Raw genomic sequence first — 26,490 nt, 5'->3', positions numbered from 1 at the left:
TGCATGAGCGCGAGCCACTTGCAAGAGGGAGAGATGAAGAAGAAGAAGCACAGCAGCTTGGAGCATGGTTGACAAAGCATCTGAACAAGGCGAGATGACAGCAAAGTTAGCGAAAAGCAAGACCGTCATCGCGAACGCGATAGTGGCCCTTCTGTTCCTCGGCGCCAAAGGCGGGGCAGGTGAGCATATGCAGAAGGCAGCGCTCAAAATTTGCCGGTGAACCTTCCTGCAAGCGTGACATCGCTAGTTTACAGTTATTGATATAGAGGAATGTAATAGCATAGTGAGAGACATGAAAGCGAAAAACAGTCTGTATTTTCGGCATCCGAGAAGCGTTCGAAATGTGAAACACTTAATGAACCTTTGGCACCGTAATTTAACGGCGCATTGCTAGGATATTTAGCTGAACTTGCACCTGCAGAGCCATATTACGAGTAATATATCTGACTCAAATAGGAGTATAGCTGGGCCCTCGAACTTTTGGCGTTTCCCTCTTCTGTAGAGGGCGCTATGTGCCATGTGTTCTATATATATGGTGTTGTCCAATAAAGGTGGGTGCATTCGTACGATGACAGTTTTGAACAGTCGCCGTCTCCGTGGGTTTTCTTCCTGTGAACCTTCAGTACGATATGGGCCGGAAGTCCGTAAGTTGCAACAGACTATCGCCTGCGAAACGCCGTCGTTATACAAACGATATACAACAACCTTATACAAACGATAAGCTCCTCAGTTTCCCTGATCGAGTTAACAGCACTTAAGCGACCCGAAAAAGAACTACGTGCTATATACTCACGGAATGAAATTCCCGTCAATTTACGGCTAACTAATGCGCATTCTTTCGTTTCCACCATCTCCCTTTCGTGTGACTTCGGCCTAATTTTGGCTCATACACTTAGGTAAGAGTCCGCATCAGCTTGAGTGATCAGATTCGTAGCAACATAACATGACACTCTCTAGTAATTGCACATACGCGGCGTTTTACTTTATTGTTTCCCTGTCGTGTTTCATTCCGTGAGTATCATACATGAGGCTTCTTTGGTTGTTGAAAACTGAACGAAAAATGATGCTCTGATGAGATACACTAACCGATGCACGCAGCGGAGGAGCTGGGCCCATTCATCCGCAATTACGAGTTGCTGTCGTACCCGGGGTCCCAGCTGGACGCCAGCTCAAGCTCCCACCGAGTCAAGCGATCCACGAAGGAACCGGCCGATACCATCCATGTCCACTTCAAAGCCCAAGGAAGGTGAGGCGCCGTGAGAAAAATAGATAGATAGATAGATAGATAGATACATAGATAGATAGATGGATAGGTAGAAATGAAGCTGACTGCTACTGAGGCGTCAGAAAAGACAATGAAGATAAATCAAGTGGGAGAAGAGGAAGTAGAGAGGTTCGCTAAAGTGTGAGATTAAATGTCGGACGACACCCGTCCTTAGAACAGATGTGGTGCCTCACTGCATCAATTTAGTAAGGCTGCCACATACATAATCATCATCTGCAGCCTATTTATGCCCACTGCAGGACGAATACCTCTCCCAGCGATCTCCAGTTACCCCTCTCTCAATTCAATTTTTCTTTCCCCATGAAAGAACTTGTCACACGAAAAAAAAAAAAAAAAAAACGTTTCTTATAATGATGCTTGTTGCACAATGAATGCGTGGTCTTTCCCTACACTGTCTAAACTGCATTAAGTAAACAAGACAGAGGATGACAGGAATATGAAGACTCGGAAGCACGAGAAGAGTAGTCGAACAAGGAATATGTCATTTGAGCCAGCATTCTGACAATGCGACTTCTCCTTGCCATTGTGACACCTCCTTTCCTTGGCAGCATTTGGGTAGGCCCCCGCTCCCCCTCCCCCAGTGGGGCGGATAATAATATGGTGTGTACAGTAAAACGCGGGAACTCCCTCATTTTGCTCCAAACACATTTTATACCCTATGGGGTCTGGGCGAGATTGAGCTTTGTAACAGCAGCCAAGGAAAGCACTCGTTACAATGGCGAATAGAAGTCCATTGTCAAAATATTGGCTCCAGTGACAGATTCCTTGTTCGATCACTGTCGTAAACTGCATTAGGATGTTTTCCCGGTTTCTTCGTGTAATTAAAGCATTGAGATTATCTGCCCATGCTTGCGGGCTTATCGTTCATTTGCTCTATTTCAGGGATTTTCACCTCGTATTGCGCAGAGACTTTTCCGCTTTTGCCGACAACTTTGTCATGAGGACCTCGTCCGGACCAGTCGACGCCGATCTTTCGCACATCTACTCTGGTTACCTTGAAGGTGAGCATAAAGCTACTCTACGTCGTGCCGAAAGTTTCAGCGATCTTCTACATCAGCAAGTGTGTATGTACATACTACTCGCTGCCATATGCCGGGATACATATCTATGCACCCTACGGCACCCTCACAGGAACTAAAACTTCGAACAGTTCCCAGGTTGTTGCTCCCAAGATTTAATTAATTTCTTCAATAGTGTGTTCTTCGTATGCCCGATAGTTTGGTGACGATGCACCATTGAAAAAACCAGAAAGCTTTTAAATTGTAACCAACACAAATTTGGTGATTTCCCGCCACGTATGTATTTATTGTAGCAGCAGTGAACCTTGGGCTAGTGCAATCGCTAGTTGCGTCAACTATAAGGAACTGATTTTCGACGTACTTTTAGCACTGATTCGCCTTGTGTCAGGTTCACACTGTGTGGAAACTGCGCTTTGACTGATTCACCCCGACTGAAATCAGTTCCATGTGGCTGCTGATTGAGGCAGATACCTCGTGATATGATTCTGTGGTTATCACGCCGTGAGGTATAGACGCATCGATGTTGAGCGACGCACGCAGTAAATACGCCTAGAATACATTCTACGCTGTTGCTGCTGAAGCCATGACGCGCCCACCCGCGCGCACTAATCTTCTCAAGCACTCTCTTTTTGGTCGTGACATCAGGGAGTTGAATATGTTTAAGCCTGAGGTATTTAGCGACAAGGGTAGCACTTACTTTGGACATAACATGTCTTACTGTGCATGACCGTACAAAGCGACCAATGATATACGACTGTCAATATGACATTGCATCAGATTGTACTTCACTAGCTGTGCTTTGGCATGTTGCACAGTATTTTTACATATATATTTTGCCCATGAAGGGCTCTAGTGATGAACCACATTTCGAGTATTTCCACTTTGTCTAATGATTGAGTTAATCTTATGAATCGATATTTGTCGTGCCCCTGCTTGGTCCTCTAACCGAAGTATATATGTTTAAAAAAGGCTAAACAAGAAATCTAACAGTTTCGGCAGAAGGCGAAGCATTGACAGTGACAGCAAGGTATAGCGTTGAGCTCAGACTCCTTGGACGGTGTTCTAACTATACGCGGGTATTGGCGCGACGAGCACGCTAAGCAACTCCGGCTCAGTAGAAGTTGGTAGAAGGAACGGTGCCGTGGCAGCTACCAGGCGTCTCACAACCCTGGCGTGATGAGCACCGGCAGTGGTGTTGCAGGCATCACACCTCGATGGTGTACGAGGTCAGACCGACAGGAAGCCGTCAGCGTAAGTCGGCGCCCATTGGAATATTACCTGACGTTAGCTTGATATTTACTGCAACGCCGACGCCAATGGCAATCTCACGAACGTGCCTCGAGTATTCTATAGGCAGTGTTCATCGAAGGACCGTGTGATTGCCATCGCAATAAAATTTCAGGCGATGCGGGCAGCCACGTGTTCGGCTCTGTCGTCGGCGGCGTCTTCGAAGGCCGCATTACCACGAGTGACGGACGCGTATTCTACGCTGAGCCGGCCTGGAAGTACGCGGGACAGCTACCAGCGAACTCGGCCGGACACACAGTCTTCTACACGGCCAACGACGTGCGTCTGCCGCCGCAGCTAGCTGCGCACGGTGGATGCGGGCTCGAGAGGCTGCAATCGCACCTGGCCGCTCAAGGGATTGACCTGCGGACTCGCACGGTGAGCTTTCCGCTGACGGCGTGTTAAGGTAACGACTGTTTCTTCTTTCGTTCTAGAGAATCCTTGTTTTCGACGTCATCGGTGCAAGGTTGAGATTCCTAAGCACTAGGAAGGAACAAACACCCCAAATACTTGGCGAAGATTCTCACCCCATTAACGAGAGCTTGCGTATGCCTTTGGAAAGAAAAGCCATCACTGTATTCAACGTCATCACTATAAGCAATCACTATATTGTAGGATTACTGAGCTGTTAAGGCCGAAACTGCCGCCATGAAGGAGACTAGAGAAGAAGGAGCGTGCATTCAGAGATAGAAACGGGAAGAATAGGCGTACTATTGGGATATAAAGAAAACAGCGTGGAAGATGAATCAGGTGTGAATGGACGATGTCCCAGTCGGAATATTTTTATAGTTTAGACAATATATGTTAGAGGAGATTTAATTGCTGGCTGTTGTTTTGTGGAAAAGATTAGACGCACTTTCAAAACTATATTAAACAGATTTTCTGTCAGGAGATTGGGTATGAGGTGAAACAACGATGGTAAAAATTGTGATAACAGTGACAGGGGCTGGTGGTGAACAGTATCATTACCCCGTCATCATTATCATCATCATCGTAATCACATGACTATTAATACTACACTTTGTCGACATAGTTGCTATTAAACATGGTTAGGATCATCATAACCTAATTTACCATTATCATCATCACATCCTACTCAAATCTTATCACAATCATGGTATGACCACGATCACCACCTGATCACAGTTTGCTCAATAGTATCTTCATAATCAAAACTATCATTTATGCATCTTTATTGTTCAAATGTTGCCAGGTTCGTCGTCATCATGCAAGACAATTTAGGCCTGCGTTCATCACAAATGCATCTTCGGAAACCCTCCCACTAACCATTCCGACGCTAACGTCGCTCTATCAGCTCTTCCGCAGCCATCGGCTGCTTTTCCCTTTTGTTATTTTTTACATTACCTTAAAGGGACACTTAATATAAACATTAAATCAGCTTAGGCTAATTTCTCTAAGCTCTATTTTCGTTTATTTTGCGGAAAGACGTTGATAATTATAATGGTAAACGAAGTTCAATATCCCATTCTTTGAATTTCGCGCCGAAAGTCTAGCTCCGTCCGGTACGCCACTGTAACGCCACTGATCTCAAATAATGTTTTCGAATTTTCACTGTTGTGGTGCAGTAAAAGTTCTCGAAGGTTGGTAATTTAGTCGTTGGCTCCTTTGGAAATATAGCCCATCTTTACCGATAAAAAATAATATTAGTCCTGAGCGGATGCCGTCAAAATCTATGACGTCACGGTGAGCTGATGCGGGAACATTAAGCAACGTCGCTACCGTCTTTTGTTTTTGCGTCTTGTTTTGGCTTATGAAGCCTTCTCTTACAGTAAAAATGGCCTTTATCGTATTGCAGAAAGCTAAATTACTGGTACAGGCCCGACTTGTTTTCCTCTTTATTGTCCCTGTTAGTAGGTCAGCGATATATGCGCCTATAGATGGACGGAGCGGCGCGAGTTTTAAGTGTGAAGCACTTTAGGAACCCGGACTGTCGGCGTCTGTCACGTGATCACGCTCAAAAACGAGTGCTCAAAACAGGGAGCGACTAAATCCCCACCAGAACACACCAGTGTTGCCAGATCTCTTCTTGTGCGGTTCCCTAGATTTGCGAGGCGGAGATGTCCCTAGTGAAGTCACGCGACTGCGTGCCGCGCTCGCCTTCTTCTGTTACGTTAGTCACTGTCGCACTCTTCAACATTCACCTGATTTTTTAACGGCGTGGCGGCGCCTAGCATTCCTAGATTTGTTTCTTAGCTTCCCTGGCCCAGCACACCCGTCCTTGTTATATCTTGCCGTGCGCAAATCAGCGTTCTGTAGGTCTTTCGATCTTGTCGATGCTCAACACATTTCGAAAATGTAATGCTATCTATTCAGCAAGCCAGTTGCTAAACTTATGGTGGTGCAGTTTATTTTGCAATCAGCATGTCATCAGCACTGCATGGTTCCAGCTAGCAGGCTGACCTGAGCCGATTATTGTAAAAATTTTGCACGTCTGAGAAACTCGATCTTGGTTCCGCTTGTGCCTTTGCATATTCTGCATCTCATAGCAGCACACACCGCGCGACTTATCGATTCACAAGTTCAAATAAAGTCAGCCTAACCTGCGTTGACAAACGCGCTGACGATCTACAGGCGCATTGCAACAGTCGCCTTACTTAATTCTTCGACCTGCCACGCGGAGCTTACCGTAGCTCTAACCGGCAACAGCTCACTGGTTCAAGAAAACGAACAGATCATGTTTCTAACGTGACTTTTTGGAATCATGAGGTTTGTGGGTGCACAGATGTGAACAGAACACAGAAAGAGCCTGAAGCTTGACCGCGGAGCGTACTAAATTTCTTGTCAAATAAACACACACACACACACACACGTACAGGTTAATGCGAATAACCGATTCCTTATCGCGCACAATCGACCACTTACATACACAAAAAGGGTCAACAATCAATCGTCACCACCAAGACGATTCATCCAAATGATTGCACATGCCACACAAGACCATAAGGCATCGCCGAAGATGAAGTTGTTGACAGTCCTAACAAACTCCCCGTGAATTCATGTGAGCGCTCGCGAGATAACGCAATCCTGGCTAAAACAAACAAACAAACACAGAAAATATTATAAACAGAACAATGCGCATAGGCGGGTCCATCATTAATCACATGGGCAGCAGCGAAAAAATATGCCCAGCGCGTTTCTGTTCAACTGGTCGACTTGACTACAGTGGCTGTAACTTGACTAAAGAATTTCGGCCTCCATTCTGGGTACATGAAAGAGCTAGTTTTGGGGAGCAGCCCAGAGTTGCCAGCATAGTGTTTTCTATACCGCTAACTTTGGGCGATGTTGCGGTCGGTATTTAGTCTCGCGCCTCAAAACAGGGTCAAAACAAATACAGAATTGATCAAAACCGGTTAAAAATAAGCTAACATGATTCAGAATAATTTAAAAGACAGGAATAATCAAGCATTACACGCATTAATTAACAGAAATTCGTTAAAATCGCTTCTATAACTATCATCAGCAAAGGCTTTGGTTTCATGTGCGTAGTGGTTTAGCTCCATGTGCGTGGCGGTTTCCCACCAGTTGTGCCTTAGCGCAGGTGTCAAAACGGATGATGGATTGCTGAAGACAAGAGAAACACAGCATAAAACAAGATAAACACAAGGAAAACACATGGGAAATACCGGCGAATCACTACTCCGCGCTTCCCCAGCTTTCACGTTGAGTGAAACTGCATTACCGCCGAGTTTACCATTGCATTTTTATCTCCCCCTCCCCCGTCCCCCAGTGCAGGGTAGGAAGCGGGATTATTTGTTGTGGTTAACCCTCCTGCATTTCTTCTCTGTCTCGTCTCTCTCTCTCTCTCTCTCTCTAGTGTCCGTTTAACTTATAGCCAGTCACGTGTTCCCCTTTTGTGCACATACGTACAGTCAACCACAAAAGTTTGCGGACCACGCGAGCGCGTGGCCAAGAGCCTCTTCGCGACACTTCCGCTACGTCACCAGCGATCGACAGCAGCGCTACGTTGAAGACGCATCCCTCCTTAAATCTATGGCCTGTCTATTTTCGCACTGTGCGCAAATATTTTCTACCTATCTCTTTCAACGTGACGCGCTCTTTGTTAGCCAGGGCTACTTGCTTATATTTTGAGAGCAGAATATCAGTACAAGTAATCAGACAGCGTATTCTTCGGCTTTATCAGTTCTATTTTCGCGTAGCCACGCTGTTTTTTTTTTGTTTTTTTTCGTGAGTGCGTGAGTGAGTGGTGAGGCAGCCATGGGACACAGATGCTTAGTCAGTAGGCAGAATTTTTCCGTTCCTCCCCCATCGCTAAGTGACAGTTGCGGCCGGGATTTGATCGCCTGCGCCCAGGTTTTGCTGCGCAAAGCCCGAACCACCGCGCTGCTATAGTGGTTACATTTAGAAAAATAAGAAATAATCGGGTGCGATGACTCTTTTTATAACCCTTTGCGACACGGCGTCCTCGTTTGGGGACTTGAACTTCGGAGGCGCGTCCCACGCCACGTGTTTCTTCAAATGACCTAAAACTCAGTGTGCACATTCGTGTCCGCTTCCTGATGGGACAACTAGCGGTCAGTTAACTTCATTGTCCTGCGTATTGCTGCAGATGATCACTTTGCTGGAGACACTACCATGTTAGACAATCGTTCGACGTGCCGCGTTCCAAGACCAACGTCAAGAGTATTTTTTTTCTCCGGTCGACACGAATACAACCGAAAAAGCAAGTGTGCATGCGTTTCGGGCCTAATAGTTGATTCTTTTTATGCAAGCATTGAAGCTGACGGATTTCAGAATAATTAGATAATGAGTTATACGCTAATTAATTTTTTTACTGAAACTCGCACAAAACAGCACATTGCTTCGTCTTCGTTCTTGGAATGTAACAGTGAGCGTCTTGAAATGATGCCATGCGCAGTTGACGCATTTGCAGACAGTGCATCATAATTCGTGTCTGAAGGGGATGAGTTTATTCACAAGACATTTACAGAAGTGTCATGAAACATAGGTCTCTCAATGATCTAGTAGGAAGTGAAATGTCCGCCGTTTTCTAGCACCTTATTGATGCGTGTGGGCATCGACTCGTACAAAGATTCAGTAATCTCCGGTCGACCGCGCAGGCTTTCCCATTCTTGTGCGATCGCTTGCCACAGCGTATCGGTCGTGCGGCCGCGGTTGGCTCGTGTGGACAGCCGTTTCTTCAACATGCCCCAGACATTTTCTATGGGATTCAAGTCGGCGCCACATGGAGGCCACTCAAGCTGGCAAACAGCATGTTCTTCTAGCAATGACTGGACGATACGTGCTTTATGGATCGGGCTGCGGTCGTGTTGAAAAAAATAGCAGCCGTCGCTGAAGGGACCGTGCAGCGCATACGGAACGAGGTGTCTAGTGATGACGTCGCAGTACCGTGACGCAGTGAAGGGCCCTTCCAGACGCACAAGGGGACCAAGGCCATCTTTGCTGATTGCTCCCCACACGCTCACGGAACACCGTCCACTGGATAGAACACTCTGTGGGTAATTAGGCAGATATCTGCAAGAAATAGCATACAATTGGGTTCCAGCGGCGCGTCTAAAAATGTTGTGATTCCTCTTGCGTATGAACTTTATAATGCTGTTATAGAGTTGCAATAGAAAACGTGCAAACATCATTAGATAGTACTGAAAGACCCACTGGCAGCTTTTAATTAGCTTCAGAGTAAGTAGTACTATGAAACAATCGTTAATGTTTTCAACATAATACCACTACAGAAAAATCTCGTAATGTCCAAAAGCTCATTTTACGTGAAACATGTTGTGATGCAGAATTAGCTTCGTGAATTAACTGCCAATACACTGTAAACACACCTGCAGTTTAGTGGACGCCAAACCCGCTTCCGTTGGTCCCAGCGCGTGGAAAAAGTTGACTCGTCGCTAAAGATGACATCGCCCCATTTCTCTGTTGTCCAATCTTTCATTGCTGTAGCGAACATGAGTCGTTCTTGTAGCTGGCTGTCTGAGAGGCAGGGCTTCTGTGCTGCTACGAAAGACTGCAGGCCAAGCTCACTCAGCCTTCTTCTTACAGTCTCAGACGATACCGTGAGCGAGAGCGCTTCTCGGATATCCTCTGCACTTTGAAAAGGATCAGCCACGATGGCGGCCGTAATCAGGCGGTCCTCTTCCTCAGTCGTGGCCCTTGGACGCCCACTGCGCTCCATATCTGTGAATCTGTCATCGTCGCGAAAAGCTTGAATAATCCTATTCACGGCAGCCCGGCTCCTGTTGGTTCGGCGGCAGATTTCGCGCTGAGGTATTCCCTCTATAAATAGACGCACAATGTGCCTTCTTTCGTCAAGTGGAACACGCAGCGGCATCTTTCCAAATAGGCAATCACCACGTGGCCTGAAGCAAGTCTACTACGTTTTCAGCGACTGATGCGAAGATGCGCCTATGTGTGAAAGAAAATTTTCTATGCATCAGCTTTTTCTTTATTTTTGATGACAGTGAAACACCTCCCTACCCTTTCTCTCAAGACGCAGAAGCAGCAACACTCATTGGACCAAGATGCTGCCAACCAAAGTGCGCCAGTAAACGTCGCGTAAAAAAATCGTCGCAGCGCTTCGTGAAACTTATATACCCACTGGCACACCAGTCGACAAAGGTTGCAGTGATTGCTCCGATACTGCTATCAAGCCAGATATGTGGCGGTCTTATCGCAGACAGCGCTCTGCGTCAACACAACGAACTAACAATGTCATGCACGGGAATAAAAAATTAACAGGCAGGTGAGTACCAAGAGGGCTCATATCCGGGAGAGCGCCCCTGTCGCCGCTAGGTGGCGTACCGCTAGGTGGCGCGGATAGGCAGTCTGGCACGCGCTCGCGTGGTCCGCAAACTTTTGTGGTTGACTGTACGTCTTGCTATACTTCTGCCTGCGCCGTCTGGTGCAAGCGCAGGTACAGCAGGGTCGAAGCGCTTCTACGAGGCACTGGTGGAGAAGCGGCAGTCATCGCCGAGTGCGCAGGTCGCGCGACTACGAAGAGGCTCCTCCCGGGACGTATGAGCCGAGGAACCGCAGTGGTCGACATCAGAATGGGCAGTCGCGCAGCGACCAAAACAGGCGCGTGTGCCACATGCAGGTGGGCTATGCCGGTGTCGCAGCTGAGCGATGTGCGTGTTGTTATAGGCGAGTTTTCGCATAGTTTGGCGATTGAAACGGGCGCAAAAATAAACCAAGACAGGGGAAAAAATTGGAAACAAAAACACAGCGCATAAAAGACAGGGACACGAAAGAGCTACACGCACACAGCGCTGACTTGCAACAGTTTATTCGGTGCGAAATTACAGTGCGAATTGCATAGCTCATTCTTGACGAAATAGTTGAAAACGTTAAGTGCGCCCTATTGTAATTGTTCTTGCTCTGACAGTTCTAACTTGTATATTTGGCAATGAAAAATCTTCGAAAATTTCATGTTTTTCGAATTGAATGCAGAACGTTTACCAATGACTGGTCGATCCGGATTCTCTATTTAGAATATTTACAATCAACAGTCATCGATCACTACCCTCACTTGAGGTAAGCTGGGAGTTTGGACAGTAGTTGCAGCCGTGATCAGGAATCAAGTGTGCAGCCGATCTCGCCTTCAGGTCGCTGCACGCTGTGACGTCGTTCATTTTCCGCCGCTCGATCACCCTGCCGTAATCGTGTCCCTACTATGTTCCATGTGGCTACCTGCTAAAATGGATTTTAAATGACGCCGTTATCACGCAGCGTAAGTTAGACTCGACTCATCGAAGCAGCACTACGCCATGCTAGCAATGCGTTGAAGATGTGTTGAAGATGTTAGTTTAATGTATGAAAGCACCCGATGTCGTGACGGCGCAATCGGGTAACCTGTATGGAACCGGAAGCACATTTTATTATGTTCTGCTTGCTCGTCTTCATTTTTTATATGTAAAATGGCGCATATACTGCTGCCATGCTGGCGTTCTCGGATGCAGATACTTCTGATATGCCGTCGTCTGTTGTAAAGCATATACGGAGTATTAGTGCAGAGGGAGACTCCACATAAGGCAACCTGGCGTATACTGTGGAGTGGCTAGGTTTCGTGAACACTTCTTAACTAGGTAAACGCTGGCGCAGGAACATCATATGAGGCCTTGCCGCAAGTACCATGCACATGTATATATTGCTTGTACAGAAAATGTAGCTTAAAGCAAGGAAAGAACACAAGTCATAGGGTCATTTCTTTATGCACTCGCATTTATTACGCAGCACTGTCGCGGTGCCCGATGCTCATATCTGACTGTGCCAGTGGAAGCGCACCTGCTAAGGTATACTGTGCACCGACGCCACTTCCTTGCAGATTGTGGTGGACCACCTCCTGTATGAGTTCTTTGCAAAGGACGGGGATGACAAAACAGCCCGCGAACGAATCACCACCGTGGTGAGCTCCCATATCACCTCCACCAACATCATCTACTCCACCACCGACTTTGAAGGCATCATCGGCCTGCGTTTCGTGCTTCAGGATCTGAAAGTGAGTCGACCACGACGCGCTCCGCTCTTTCGCCACGTCGCTCGACTTTCATATGTGCTTAGCGCTCCTTAAGTCCTTATGCATTCATCACGAGTCTCATTAGGTTCATTGCAAGCATCTCACAGATGTTGAATTCATCCTATTGCGCATGCATGAATTCTAAACCGCATCATTGTCTAGAACGTATGAATGTTTTGTCCCGCCCGATTCTCCGCCGCCTTCCACTGCTTTTCCGTTCTCTCGCAACCACTTTATGTTGGTTTAATATACCACCTGGAATCTGTTAATTCGAAGCACCCATTTGCGCTTCTTACTCGTAATGTCAAGTAGAATGTAATCTACAAGCATTTGATTTCTAATCCATATTGATATCTTTAAAGCCCTTAACGGTAAGGCTCCAACTTTCACTTTAATCTCCTTGCATTCTTGCACACGTATAATTCGTTTTTGGCCCTGCCCAAATCTCTTTTCGTAAGAAGCTGTTCATCGAAGATGGCGACATCTTTGCGGTTTCATCTGCCAACGCACTGGTTAAGAGCGTGGACTAGTACGAGGACACACACAGGAAATGTGTTATCTTGTAATGCACTGAGCACTTATGATAACGATGAAAGGAAGCACCAGAAAAGGACACATGGAGTGCAAACTGCCAACTAAGTTGTTTACGCTTCGACTCAGAGTTTGCGAGTACTCAGAGTTGGTAGTTGGCGATCCGCAACCATTGTCTGGTGTTACAATCCTTGTCTGGTATTACAAGACGAACAAACATCAACTCTCCCGATTTGTCCCTATAATCGCAATACAGGCAACGTAAACTGGACGAGCACTCGAGGACACGTGCAGACGCAGTGGAAAGGAATGTGCAACATGTAGCAGCGCAACGAATGGACACGAAGAAAAGACCGCACAATGTTTCAACTGACCTTAATGAAGACAGGTTACACGCGAATGATGCCAGAGCTCCGCCGGGTGGACACGGACGCGTTCATCACGCAAGTTCCAATTTTCGCTGTCAATTTGCAGTTGGGAAAGTATCGGCTGTTTAGGACAGCGTTGTGTCAAGTGTGCATTGCTGTTACTTCCGTCCTGTGTCTATTCCTTCACCTTGTGCTCGATAGTGTGCCAATTATTCTTTAACGAGTTGACGTACTAAGAAGGTGATGTCGTGGGAGGTGGAGATGTCCACGCTTGCGACCGTGGTCACGTTGTCAAGTCTACCAAACTTTGGCAATACTCGCCACATCTTCAGCGTCTCAAAATCACGGCAGTCACGTCTTAGACCAGAAGGAGTACGCAGGTCTTTCTTTGAAATAAGAAAACTGTAGACATGTTCAGCAATGCCCTTCAGGAGATGTCCAACCTTATCTTCATCCGACTTCCGTGTTCACATTTCTGCACAGTTCCAATACTTCTTCAATGTAAGTTGTGGATGTTTCTCCGGGCAACTGTGCTCTTCGCGAAAGCGTATGCTCAGCCTTTCTTTTTGAAAGTGAGTCCCCGAAGCAGCACTTGATTTCCTCAGCGAACCTTTCCCACGTAGTCATCGCACACTCGTTGTTATCGAACCAGGGAAATGCGGTTCCGGTAAGAAAGAAAACAACATTAGCAAGTCGCGCCGTAGAGTTCCACCCATTGTGACCGCTTACCCTTTGATAATACCTCAGCCAGTCGCATGACATCCTCATCACCTTTACCAGAAAAGGTGCGCGGTTCTTCTGAGGGATCCAGCAGATGACTTGCCTTGGGCGTTCACTGTCATCTTGCATGCTTGTGTCATGGCTGCCGCCAGCTACTTGCCGTTCGTTCATGTCCGTGCCTACAGGCGGTAGTCCGACCAAGCGCCTGCTTCGTCGGAGGGTGCGTAGAAGAAAGTTGTCCAGACTCGATAGCGATTACGCAGCACCTCCACCAAAGTTGTTACGGATGAGATGGATCTATTTACGAGACGATCGAGGGGGAGTAGAGACAAGATCGCAGGCAGTCAAGCATTTTTTACACCACGCGCAGTTCCTCAATCCCCTCTTCTTCGGCTTCGCCGTGCATCGTAACAATATAAACGCAGTGGAATGCGGCAAAAAAGAAAACGTTCTGAAAACGGACTAAACTTACTATAAAATCACCTATAAACCATACACGTGTGGTTACACATGATTCAAGCATTCACATTTATCCTGTGTTAAAGAAATGGGGCTGACTTACATACACCTCGACACATTTACACATTGGCTGACTTACATTCGCAGCGCTGCTATATGATGCAGGTAATCCAACTCGGTCAGTTCTTTACTTGTTCAGTAATGTTCGGGGATTAAAACGAATGAGAGATTTGTGTTCGTAAAGCAGTATAATCAGGCAAATCTGCCTGGGGTCCTGGGTCCAAACGCCAACATTGTGACGTATGGCAGAAGAACCATGCAAGTTGCCTCACTTATGCGAATCTTCATTCACCTTTAGGATTTTTGCGTGGTTATTCGCTAGCATCACCACCATTACATATGACTAGCACAATTGACTGATCATGCGGATTTGTGCGCTGTCGACGATGGACGCAGATCAACGACACCGCAGAGTGTGAGAGTCACTTGGCCGAGAGTAACCCGTTTTGCCGCAGCGACTTGGACGCAGCCCTGATGTTGCACCTATTCTCATATATAAACCACGACGATTTCTGCCTGTCATACGTCTGGACCAATCGTGACCTGGGAGAAGGCACTTTGGGTCTCGCCTACATTGGCCTCCCAAACGGTGAGCGCTGCGACGTTTCTTTCGGTCAAACCTTGAGGCGTATGGGGTATCGAAATGTATTAAACCCACGTCTGGCATATTTTTTCTTACGTGTCTGTTTTTAGCTGTCGGATTAAGTTATTATGGCTTTTTTATAATCACCGCGTTAAGTACACTCCTTTAAAGAAAAAAAGAAAGAAGAAAACCCGTCGGATTTGTGGTTGTGTTCTTGCTTACCGACTCATTACAGGCGAATAACTAGCCGGGAAGCCCAACCAAAAAAGTTCCCGTAAGCGCACAACCCCGCAGCATAGACTGTAATTACTCCAGAGACTATCTAATTAGCCAGGTTATCCGACACAGGCTTATAACTCACGTTAGCAGGCGTCCTGCCCTTATCAACGCTGGGCTTTTACTTGCTCCGTGTGCCGTCTAGCAAGCGGTGCACGATTTAGTGCAGGAATGGGCCTTCGAGATCTCCATCGAGCAGCAACACGCCGCGCCGCAGGTATCGGAGGCGATGTCGCGACTACCAATTAACGCGATGCTTTCCATGGCGCAATAGAACTCTCTTCTGATACGCGGCGCAGCCAGGTTCAACGTCGGAGTGATTTTTTTTATTGTGCCCGCTGATATCGACACGTGGCCAGGATCTGAAGTTAAAAACGCGATAAGACATACATAATGTGGTCGGTGTTAAGATACGAAAAAAAAAAAAGAAGCACAGTTAGGTCAGCAGGCCAGTTCACACGATAGCGAAATGAGCCTTTTTAGTGAGAGGCAGCGCCGCCTGAGCGGAAGTAGTGGTTGACGCAAATTTTTGAAAATAACCGAGCCAGCTATTACGCCCCTACCCGCCACAGTAGCATGATGGCTCTGGCAATGCGCTGATGAATTCGAGGACGTGGGTTCAAACCCGGCCGCCGCGGCCGCATTCCTATGCGCGTGTAGTGCAAAAACGCCCATGTAGCGCACGTGCATTGGGTGCACGTTAAACAACCCCAGGTGGTCAAAATTAATCCGCAACACTCTACTATGGTGTTACTAAAAACACACAGTGTAGTTTGAGAAGGTTAAGCACCACAGTTTAATTAATCGCGCCTCTTCAACCACATGCATGCGTTTTTCACTGATTGAAGCACGTGCAGTACGTTCCGACAGATATGCAATTTTAAATAACATTCCTCAAGTGCGTAACCGTGTTGCAATATAGACGTTCGCGAGTTTGTTGCGACACCATGCACAATATATTATCTTGTTTCGTTGTTTTGAGAGAAATTGTGCCAACTGGACAAATTTCTGTTGCTTTTCTGAGCCCAACTGCATACGGAAAGCCTATATTGTTTCTGCACTTCAAGTAGGTTTCAGATGTCGAATCCCTATTTTCGCATATCGCCAAACTCGCCGGAAAATTTGCGATCCCTAATTTGTGTTGCTGCAGTATGTTTTTAATGATGCCGAGGATGAAACAAATGGGTTTAATCGAAATGTTAAACTACCAGAAGTAGCTGGTTCCTGCAGGGCTTAGTCATTCAGAAGCTGCAGGTCTCTTTGTCGTTCTTTGTCGGTCTCTTTGTTCGTTTGTTGTTATTTGCCCAATAGTTTCGTAGCGCGTCCTCTCTTCAGAGGATGTCGCCGCGATAGTAGTTTTGCATAGCACGCGCCTCCAGGCCCTTACGTTTTCAAAGGGTCTGTCAAGGCAGTAGTTCTTTTAAAAAAGATTTATCTGTGACATATTTTCGCCTATCGTCATTATCTTGCAATTAGTTCTTTCGTGATCATAGTGCACCTCATTAGCCATTGCCATAATTTTATCACATATACATTTTACACATTTTACAGCGATTGTTTTTAGGCCGTTTTACAGCCACGACACATCTACCTTTCGCAATTCATTGCTCCATTGTCAATTCATGAACACTGGCCTGGTGCTCTTTGGCCATATCTGGCCCTTGCGCCATTAAACACCATACATCATCACCTTTGTCATTCCGGACTGCTCAGGACTACCGATGCCTTGCTTTCAGCCAATAGGCGTTGGCGTAGATAGCTTCTCGAACAGTTCTGGGCAATCCGGCACGACAAATTGATGTCTTCTTCATGTATTTCCAACGTGGGTACACTCAGGGAGTAATTTACATTGCGGCTACATTCAGGCTCCATTCAGGGAGTACATCATTTTCGTCTTCGATTTGACAGTGCAGCGCGCGTCTCCTGCAACGCGCTCTTCGATTTGACTTCATGCAAGAACCTGTTCAGCACGAATTCACGGTTCTCTTGCACTGGCTACATTGAAAGCGCAGGTATCGCGCAGGCTTTTGAATGGAAACAACGCGGCGCAGAGTTGATTGATTCGCTGTGAGCGGACGTAAATATCCCTCACAGCGGTCATACATTCCTTTATGACCTACAGCATAGCCTCCTATATACATATATAGGAGGCTATGCCTACAGTTATAGTCCCTTTAGCTGGCATAAGAGAGCAAGATATATTATACAAGTTAGTTCGACGCCAGAAAGGTTGTCAGAACACGTTTATTAGGACTTGAAGCACGTTAATTTGCTGTGTTCGGATGGTTTTCTCAGGGGGATTGTTCCTTGATAAAAAAATAACAAGAAAAGAAAAAAAAGAACGCGCCCTCGACCACAACATCGTTGCCACCGTGTAGCACAGCCACATACACACACACACAAAAAAGTGCGATTGATAACCTAAAGAACGTATTGTTTCCGCTACATGTAAAGCGCGTATTTGTCCAAAAGTTATATATCCAAAAGTTGTTGTATCCGCCCGCAGCATACAACAGACCTCGTCCGCAATTTTCTTCTCGATTTACAAACCGCACGGTGAGCGCAGGAGATGCACTGCACTCTCAATACTTGAACTCATGTGGCTTTGGATGGCACTCAGTATAACTGTTGCGGAAATTGCAGCTAAATCGAAGAGACCTCATCCCTCTGTGGCACTGCGTCTGAGTGGACGTCTGTGTGCTTGCCGGCGGCGTCAGTATGCCGCCATGTAGCGGATTAGTTCTTTTTCTTGAATTTTTGATAGCAATAATATCTGTCAACAGAATTTCTGAACTAGTAGGGCGCTTCCAAGTGCGCTTCACATGAAATTGCCGATCTCGCCCTCGCAGCTGAAATTGTGCTCGGAACAGAGATGTGCAGTTTACATTTGTGTAGACAATAAAACTCCAGGAATTTTAGGATAAGAATAACTAAAGGATAAATTTGTTAGCCACGTTTATAGAGGTAACTTGTGTGTGTGTTGGCTCATTTTGGTTACTGCCTGTTTTAGCGATGCTAAAGATGCAAAATAAAAATGTCGCAGTTTCACCCTAAAGGCGAAGCATTAATTGCAATAACAACTTAGTAGAGAGCTATACGGAGTAAGGATAGTAGTTTTATCAGCTGTATAAACTTGGACATGCAGCAGCACCAGCAACGCGCAGAACTGTTGTGGAAGCCGTCACCGTTTTGCCCGCGTTCGCACCGAACGCGCGCGGCGTTGGTGACTGTTGCCAGGGCCTCTGGGGGCGGCTCGGAGTTTTTCGAAGAGATCAGAAAGGGAAACTCGTCGAGCAGCGTCGGAAGTCTTTACCACCTTCTCGCCTCGCAACGCTTTTATATAAATACACATTTGGTGCCGCAGCTAAATGTCGCCTCCTCTCCCTCCCTCCCGTCCCCCCACGACCTTTCGCGCGACGGAAGAAGTAGCGTTTGCTCTATATGTACGGTGATTGTAAAGGAGGAAAGAGACGCCTACTTCTGCAGCCCTTAAGGGAGCACGGCGCAGAACGCGCGTTTGTTTTCCGCCGTCCGTTCGCTCCCCGTGAAAGCGCGCGTCCCTCGCGCCCTTTCACTCGCACATACAGCATCCGGCGCGCGGCGATGATTTCATCGCCATTGACGTCATACGGAACCTCACGGTGACGGCGACGCCGACGGAAGAAATCCTCTTTGAGTGTCCATATAATTGCTAGCGCAATAAAATTCTTGGCAGACGCTCAACATCAGGGGAGTCAATATTGTATTAGTGAGAGTTAAACATGATCAGAGCTCGTCCGAACAGGACAAGATACTTTTGACTGTAGTCGCATTGTGAAACTGTCACCGGCCTAAACACATCCTCAGCCTTAATGTCGATGCCAAGGTTGTAAGAAAACGAAGATCGTGAAAGAGAGTGAAAAGCAGGGAGGTTAGCCTTGTAGACAGGCTGGTTATCCGGCCTGTGCTGGGATAAGAAGGTAAAGATAAATAAAGATGATCGAAAGAGACACAGGCAAAAAAAAAAAAAAAAGAAAGACGATTGGGGATGTGGTGTGTGACACTTCTGAAAGCGTGTCACCAAGTCCACTTGTCCTCAAAACGCGCAACAGCGCGTTCTACGCCTTCTGCGCTTAGTATGCTTTCGATCAGTGTCCGAGGTTTCTCATTTCCGACAAAGGGCGATTGTCCAGTTGGTCTGTACTGCGGTTGAAATTACTCTCCTATAGGCACACTGAAACAAGAACAATCACTAGCAACATGCCCAATTGTAGGAAACTCTATGACACTTCTCACGAACGCTCCGCCACGTGTCCATACGCGGTTTGTCACGTGCACGCAGAGCCTGGTGGCGCGTGCGAGAAGTTCCGTACGGTGAACACGCGCGAGGGCCGGAAGCGCCTGGCGCTCAACACGGGCGTCATCACCTTCCTGTTGCACGGCGGATCCGTGGTCCCGTCTATCAGCGAGGTCACACTTGCCCACGAGATCGGACACAGCTACGGATCACCGGCGAGTATACATCCTCTGCCCGCAGGCAGCAGCGCCCTTGCATGCAACGAAAGAGCAGGAAGTTCGCTCGTAGTCGTACACATCTCGCCGTGGTGGCAAAATTGTTCGGTAATGGTGTCACTGAGTCGTCTCAAGAGCATGTATTAGGCGAGTCTGTCGGGACTTGAAAAGGGAGTCGTCGAGTCCCAACAGATTTTGAATATTCGGTTTTTATTAACAGACCAAGTGAGTCAGCAACACCAAGAAACACCAATAAGCTAGCCCAGAGTCGTGACGTCACGCTGGGGGGGGGGGGGGGGCGTGGTGTGAAAATTGCGCAATAGTGGTGTTACTGCGCCGCATCGAGGCCTTACTAGTGTGGGTGCAGATGATCTGCCGGGACTTGAAACGAGAGCCGTAGAGTCACGACAACTGTTTAGTATACGAGATGTTTCTTTAATTATCCGGGCTTGTGTCTGAGCAACGTCTAAAAGCACCGAGTTCACTTGGAGTCGTTACGTCTCGCTTATAGGGGACAGTGCTGTCGAAATGGCGCGGTAACGGTGCCACTTTTCGCCGCATTAGAACCATAGAGTCTGTCGGGACTTGAAAGGTAGAGTCGTGGATTCCCGACATCATTTGAATACCCAAACTGTTTTTATAAAGTGGGTGCACGACTCGGCACTGACCCCTTTTTACGTCGCTAAGCCTGTCGAGGTGCCGGCGAAATTGATCGCCAGAGTCTTGTGGACAACGGGAGTAAACATTTTTTTTTTGCAGGGTCCTGTAATCTAATATCATACCACATCCGGGTGCACTTCCGAAATTCGAGCACTGGCTGGATCCCGAAGGCTGTGACATCGGCTATAGGCACGCGTCGGAAACCCGACAACCGTGTAACGAACAGCTAAAGAAGCTGTTCGCCGTAAAATGAACAAAGAGGAGTGGATGTTATCTCAATATAGGGACAAAAGTCGCTTTGTGTCAGTGAAAGTAGAATCGTTTGATTTTTCTTATTTGCTTTATGCATCTAAGGCGTTGCGCTGCTGAGCACGAGATCGCGGGATCGAATCCCGGCCGCGGCGGCCGCATTTCAATGGAGGCGAAATGCAAAAACGCCCGTGTGCTTGCGTTGTAGTGCGCGTTAAAGAACCGCAGGTGGTCAAAATTAATCCGGAGCCCTCCACTACGGCGTGCCTCATAATCAGAACTGGTTTTGGCACGTAAAACCCCAGAAAGAAGAAGAAGAAGATGCTTTATGCATGTACTAAATCCTTCGTTTTTCTACGAACAACGATGTGACGGAATTTTTAACCTTAGTGTAAATTGACAAATTTACCAATTCTCGTGTCCAGAAGTTCTAGATTTTTAGAACTGCATTAAAACTTTGCTTAAATTATAGACAGTACAAATGTGTCCCAGTACGAATTCGTGCATCCGCTGCATCCGGTATGCGCACCGTGTTCCCGCATTGTAACAACAGTCATATATGGACGGTTTCTTCTTCTTTTTCATATATCACCTTTGGAATTGGTTTTTATTACATAAGCATCAGTTGTGTTGTGTGCGACACGTTTTACCAGTGTGAGTAAATAATTCGATGAATGAATGAATGAATGAATGAATGAATGAATGAATGAATGAATGAATGAATGAATGAATGAATGAATGAATGAATGAATTTTTCCCGTGTCTTAAGCCCTTAACTGGTAGCTCAACAATATTGTTTACCTAACAAAAACATCTGAAAAAACTAGTCAAATCCAAATATTAATTTGTGCCTTTCAATTTACCTTTATTTATGTAAGTACCTGCTCAACAGTAGTATTCACTAAAATGTCGAGCGTGAGCAGCAGCAGATGTATTGGTGACAAAACCTGACGGCTTCGTTGTTATCTTCTTAGCGCACGGGGTGTAATATTCTTGATAATGCGATTTTTTTTAGGCAAGCTCTTATTTCTTAACTCCATAAAGGTAGATCTCAAGAACACACATTGACCTTGTCATAGCAGGTGCCAAAAACCAGTTTTGGACCATAAATTTGCCTTTCACCACCTGGTCAAAATAATTTTGACCTACTGTATGTCGCTTAGTTTTTAGACAAACCGTTTAATATTTCAACTAGTATGCATTTGAGCAAAGTAAATAAGAACTAAAGCAATAAAACCATTCTAGGTGAAGTCTTTCCTTATCTATGCCAGCTTAAGGGGTAATATGATGGCTGTGTTGACGTCGTCGCTTGTGGTAAACTGCATCATCTTAAGTCTTAGTCTTGGACTTCTGCTGTCGCGATTAGCACGACGAAACGCCGGAATGCAGCCCCGGCAGTCCCAAGGGCAACTACATCATGTTCCCGCGGGCCACCACTGGGCTGGAGCCGAACAACAGGGTCTTCTCCCCGTGCAGCCGGCGCAGCATGGGGCAGCTGGTGCATTCCATCCTCGAAAACAAGCACGACAGGGAGAACTGCTTCCTCGGTACGTTCTCGCTTCCTCAACGCTCCTCCGTATACCACGTATAGCTTCGTGTATACATCAACTCGACGCTATCAGGTGGAGGCGAAAGTCGAGTTCATCCAGCCCGACTCGACCTCATTTGCACGCATTTTGTCAAGCGGGTTCGGTGAGTCGACCCACCCGTTGCCGGTGGGTCCACTGCACTCGCTTCGACTTTCGCTGTGCCCCGTCCGCGAGCATTTAGACGAATACGGCCACCGGTTTTCGGCCCGACAAGCCGACCCAAATTTATCACGTTCATCTAAATGCAGCTTATGTATATATGGACGCGCGCTTGTCGTGGTGGCGCGGAATAAAGTCAACCAGTCTCCGCAAAGCACGCATGTACGCGCGCACACACGGGCGCGCACGAACGTGTTTGCGCGGTTGTTGGAAGTGAAAAAACAAACAAACACAAGAATTTTCCGTTAATAGCTTGAACGCATGAGGGACGATTGTGTATGGTTTGGGATCCGGCTGCGCATGTTCGACCGCCAGAATGTGGTATGCCTTAATGCATATCATTTCCTCTCACTGCCACCCAGGTATACGAATGATGGTTGCCTATCGCTCGGCTTTTGGTGGACGTGGCGTCAGCGACGTGCGCTAGACGCTTGTGCGCACCGGTATCACCTGCGCCACAGCCACCTACCTAATGCAATGCGAAGGTTGGGTTCCAACCCGCGAATGCTTCGAAGCTAACCTCTTTCCAACTGTGATGGACGTTCTGGAACTCTAGAAGGAAGAGAGGCGGATCCACCGAAATTTCTGCCTACATTCAGTGCACATGCCACTGATCTACAAACACAGTATGATTGGTTAAACTCGGTGGAATTTCGGACAGAGTTTTACTTCCTAAACTTTGTCTCCGGACAATGTGTTTCTGAAATGAAATTAATGAAATTAAAGTCAAGATGTTCAGAAACGTACCTCACAGTGGTGACGATTACCCTTTTGCGCATCATAATGAAAAAAAAAATAATGTAAGATAGGGAGAAACATCACAAGTTAAGTAAGGCAAACAGACGTGTATTGTTCTTAACATGAGATTTCGATGTTTCCACGGCATGGCGGATGGTAAGTCACGTGATATTCTTCATCTGTCGCGGGCTTTCTTTATCAGCCGGGAAAGATAAGGGGAAAAAAGTTCCATGCCAGTTCTTAACTTACTTTCAATTTTGTTCAATTTCTTCATTGACCGCGCGTAATTCAGAGCAGTAATTAAAAAGTTTGCTAATTGCAGTTCATTAATAAATTGAATGGCATCAACAACAAGATCACTGGTGGCTGCTCCACTCGACTGTGAACAATATGCACTGGGTTATCTTCACATATAATGGCCGTCTTTTTTTTTTTAAACCGCGATGCATGATAGCTGGTACACGCTGTATATCGTCACAGCGTACTTCTACGTCTTGTCCTGTGTAGATTGATCGTCGTGTCCTTTCAGCTCACCAGGAGTCCTTCTGCGGTAACAACGTGCGTGAGGGGAAAGAGGAGTGCGACTGTGGCTACGAAGAGCGCGACTGCCGCGACCAGTGCTGCTTCGCGCGCAAGAACTCACTGGGTGCACAAGGCTGCACGCTACGCCCGAACATGCAGTGCAGGTGTGTCAACGCCCGCTCTACACGCGATGCCGTTTATATACCTCGTGAATTGCCAGCACCCGCTAAAGCCAAAAACAAAAAGCCATGGTATCACACGCGGAAATCGGCGTTGGAGATTTTAAAGCGACGTTCATCTTTCTTTGAGAGAGGCGGGTAGCGAGGGTTCGATATAGCAGTAGGGAAGCCGACTAAATGAAGCTTAGTCAATGGAATTTTAGACTCACTTCGTTGAATTCGAGAGCTTTCGAGATACTTTACTACAGATCTTTCGAGATACTAAACAATTCGAGATACTCGTAATTGTTTTATGGAGGTTCGACGGTACAGACACGGCGTAGCAATTGCGTAAGAGAAGGCTGTAGGCTTTGAAGTAACTGTGCATTTTTCACAAACGGTTAGCACAGACGATGAAGAGCACAACAGCTTACAGTCATTTGTACCGCATTCGTAGAATTTTTTTAAAGGGGTCCTGAACCACTTTTTATAGAGAAATGCATTTGAAGTTAAAACAAACTATTTCAGAAACACTTTGCCTCAAAGAGTACTTCAATGCGTTCAGCAGAAGCGGAGTTATTGACAATCAAATATAGTCTGTGAACCCCTTTGCGATGCTCTCGGCTCTCCTTCAATGCCTTGCACTGCGAAGGCTACGGCGGTGCGGGGTGGTGCCCACAACGCTGCCCCTACTGAACGTCACCGTGGCGCGAAGTTCAAATTCCATTTTGGATGTTAACATAGACGCACTACTTCCGATTTTGGCGCCTACAACTCGCCAAACTCAGAAGCTATTCTCAGTTTACGGTTGCGTTCACGGTGTCTCATCGTTTTGCTGTGCTACAGTGTACCCGTGGCTGTTCTCGCACAGAGTGACATGAGTAGCATATTTGCTTTCGCACTTGTCTCTACGGCAATCAAAATTTCCGAGGGTCGAACAACGTGCGATGTACAGGGTCGACCACATCTAAGGTGAACACCTCATTAGTATTCAAGCCGGTAAAACTACAGCGTTTATTCTACTTCACGAGTGAAATGTGCGTTATATACGATGTGTAATCATGGTGTCGATAAACACAATAATGATTTTTCGAATCATGTGCTGAACATCAGCTTCTATGATGTCTTGAATACTAATGAGGTGTTCACCTTAGATGTGGTCGACCCTGTACGTCGGCAGCGCGCACATCGGCTAAGCGATGGATGCCCCACTCCGGACTCGCGTTGAAATGATTCCTAACGTAACGAGATGATTGGCATCCCCTTTGAGACGGGGTGGTGACAAATAGTCACCTAGCCTGCTTGAGTTAATCAGGTATGCTATGCATGCTTTTCATTCGAGCATTTTATTCCGATAGCAATTTATGCGCAAGCAGACGGACCTGTTCGCAGGTGTTGGCGCACGGGCGTTGAGTTGCGTCACCCACAGATACCAATCAGTGCACGCTGTTGTCCTCAGCGAGCTTTACGGCGAACACGCTCGTCGCGGCACCCCGCGGCAGCTGCGGTATCTGCGCTACCCTGCAGACGCAGAAAGGCAGCTACATGCAACTGTAGTGGCTAACTATATGCGCGACAGAACTGGAGTGCGCACTCGCGCTCATGTGCCCCAGTCTGGCCGTGCTATTTGGTGCGGACCAGCTTTGCCCTGCACCAGCTTGAACAACAAAAGCAACAACATCCAAATTGCGAATTTTTCGCAATAGCGCAATACGAAGCGAAGTCTTTCAACGCGTCTATCCAGGAGCAGCCAGGAGCGAGCGCGCGCTGACAATCGTACGTCTGGTCTGACCTTAAGTTTTGCGTGGTTCGAGGTCATAGTTTAGTGTTAAAAAGTAATAGAAATTAGCGAGACCTGACGGCTACGACACTCATAAGCAGTGTGGCCACAGTTTCATTACTAGGCGGGCAGGCGCGGCCGATCGTTAGCAGAAGATAGTCGGCGATAATACAGCAGTCGTACTTCTACGTAATTCCCATCGAAATTCGAGACGCAGATTTTCGCTCATTTCAGCCTCCTTGCTAAACTTCCTCAATAAATATACACAGTAGCAGTAGGAAGAAGCGCACTGATCCAAACACCTTTCTTGGTTGATGTCAGCTATTGGCCTATAGCAGCCGGAAAAGAGTGACGAGAAGGCTTCTGCGGAAAGGAGAGTGTTTGAAAAAACGTGACCTTTCACTCCGCTTGCTAGGTCCACGCATATTTGGCCGAGATGTTCACAGCAGCGTATGCTATCCGCGGTCTGTTTTTTTCATCAAGCCTAAAGGGTGGTTTAGGACCTCTTTAAAAGCTTATCTACTCTGAAAATATCAGCCTTTGGGTCACAGTTGAGCGGGTGTTTTATTGATTGCTTTAATTTAGTACCTTAGGGCGTGGAAGGGTGTGCAGATGCAGGAAACGCGTAGTTTAGGACGTACATAGGCGACACGATGACGCACAGACTGGTATTGGATTCGCGTATGACAATTCGTTTTGGAAGAAATCCTTGTGGAATAAATTATGTGACAAACTTTGTCCTAGCATACAGATTAATAAGACCGAGCTTTAACAAAACACAAGCTGTACGTAATAACTGCAAAAGAAAAACAGGCTGACCGATATCGAAATAGTAATTGCATGGTTGCTGCCAAGAGCAAATATTGCGCCGATTTCTGCACGTTATTGCTCATTATTCTCATTTGTCTGCACAGCCCGTCTGCTGGCAGTTGCTGCACGGAGGACTGCCACTTCATCAACACGAACCATCAATGCGCAAAGGAGACCGAATGCACGCATGAGTCTTTTTGTGAATATCCTTTGATTGGAAGTTGTTGA

General features: G+C 46.8%; 1 protein-coding gene across 1 annotated transcript; it reads left to right on the top strand.

Moving 5' to 3' along the window:
• Positions 1 to 64: 64 nt before the first annotated feature.
• Positions 65 to 26,490, top strand: LOC119455611 (disintegrin and metalloproteinase domain-containing protein 10). The gene is made up of 11 exons (XM_037717024.2): positions 65 to 179; positions 1,099 to 1,246; positions 2,168 to 2,286; positions 3,707 to 3,969; positions 10,508 to 10,690; positions 11,918 to 12,091; positions 14,644 to 14,836; positions 19,428 to 19,597; positions 21,873 to 22,053; positions 23,522 to 23,678; positions 26,367 to 26,490. Exons 1-11 carry the CDS (start codon positions 65 to 67, stop codon positions 26,488 to 26,490), a joined length of 1,827 nt encoding a protein of 608 aa, XP_037572952.2.

Source organism: Dermacentor silvarum, chromosome 6, assembly GCF_013339745.2.
Source record: "Dermacentor silvarum isolate Dsil-2018 chromosome 6, BIME_Dsil_1.4, whole genome shotgun sequence".
Classification (NCBI taxonomy): domain Eukaryota; kingdom Metazoa; phylum Arthropoda; class Arachnida; order Ixodida; family Ixodidae; genus Dermacentor; species Dermacentor silvarum.
This window is presented reverse-complemented; position numbering and strand designations above follow the sequence as displayed.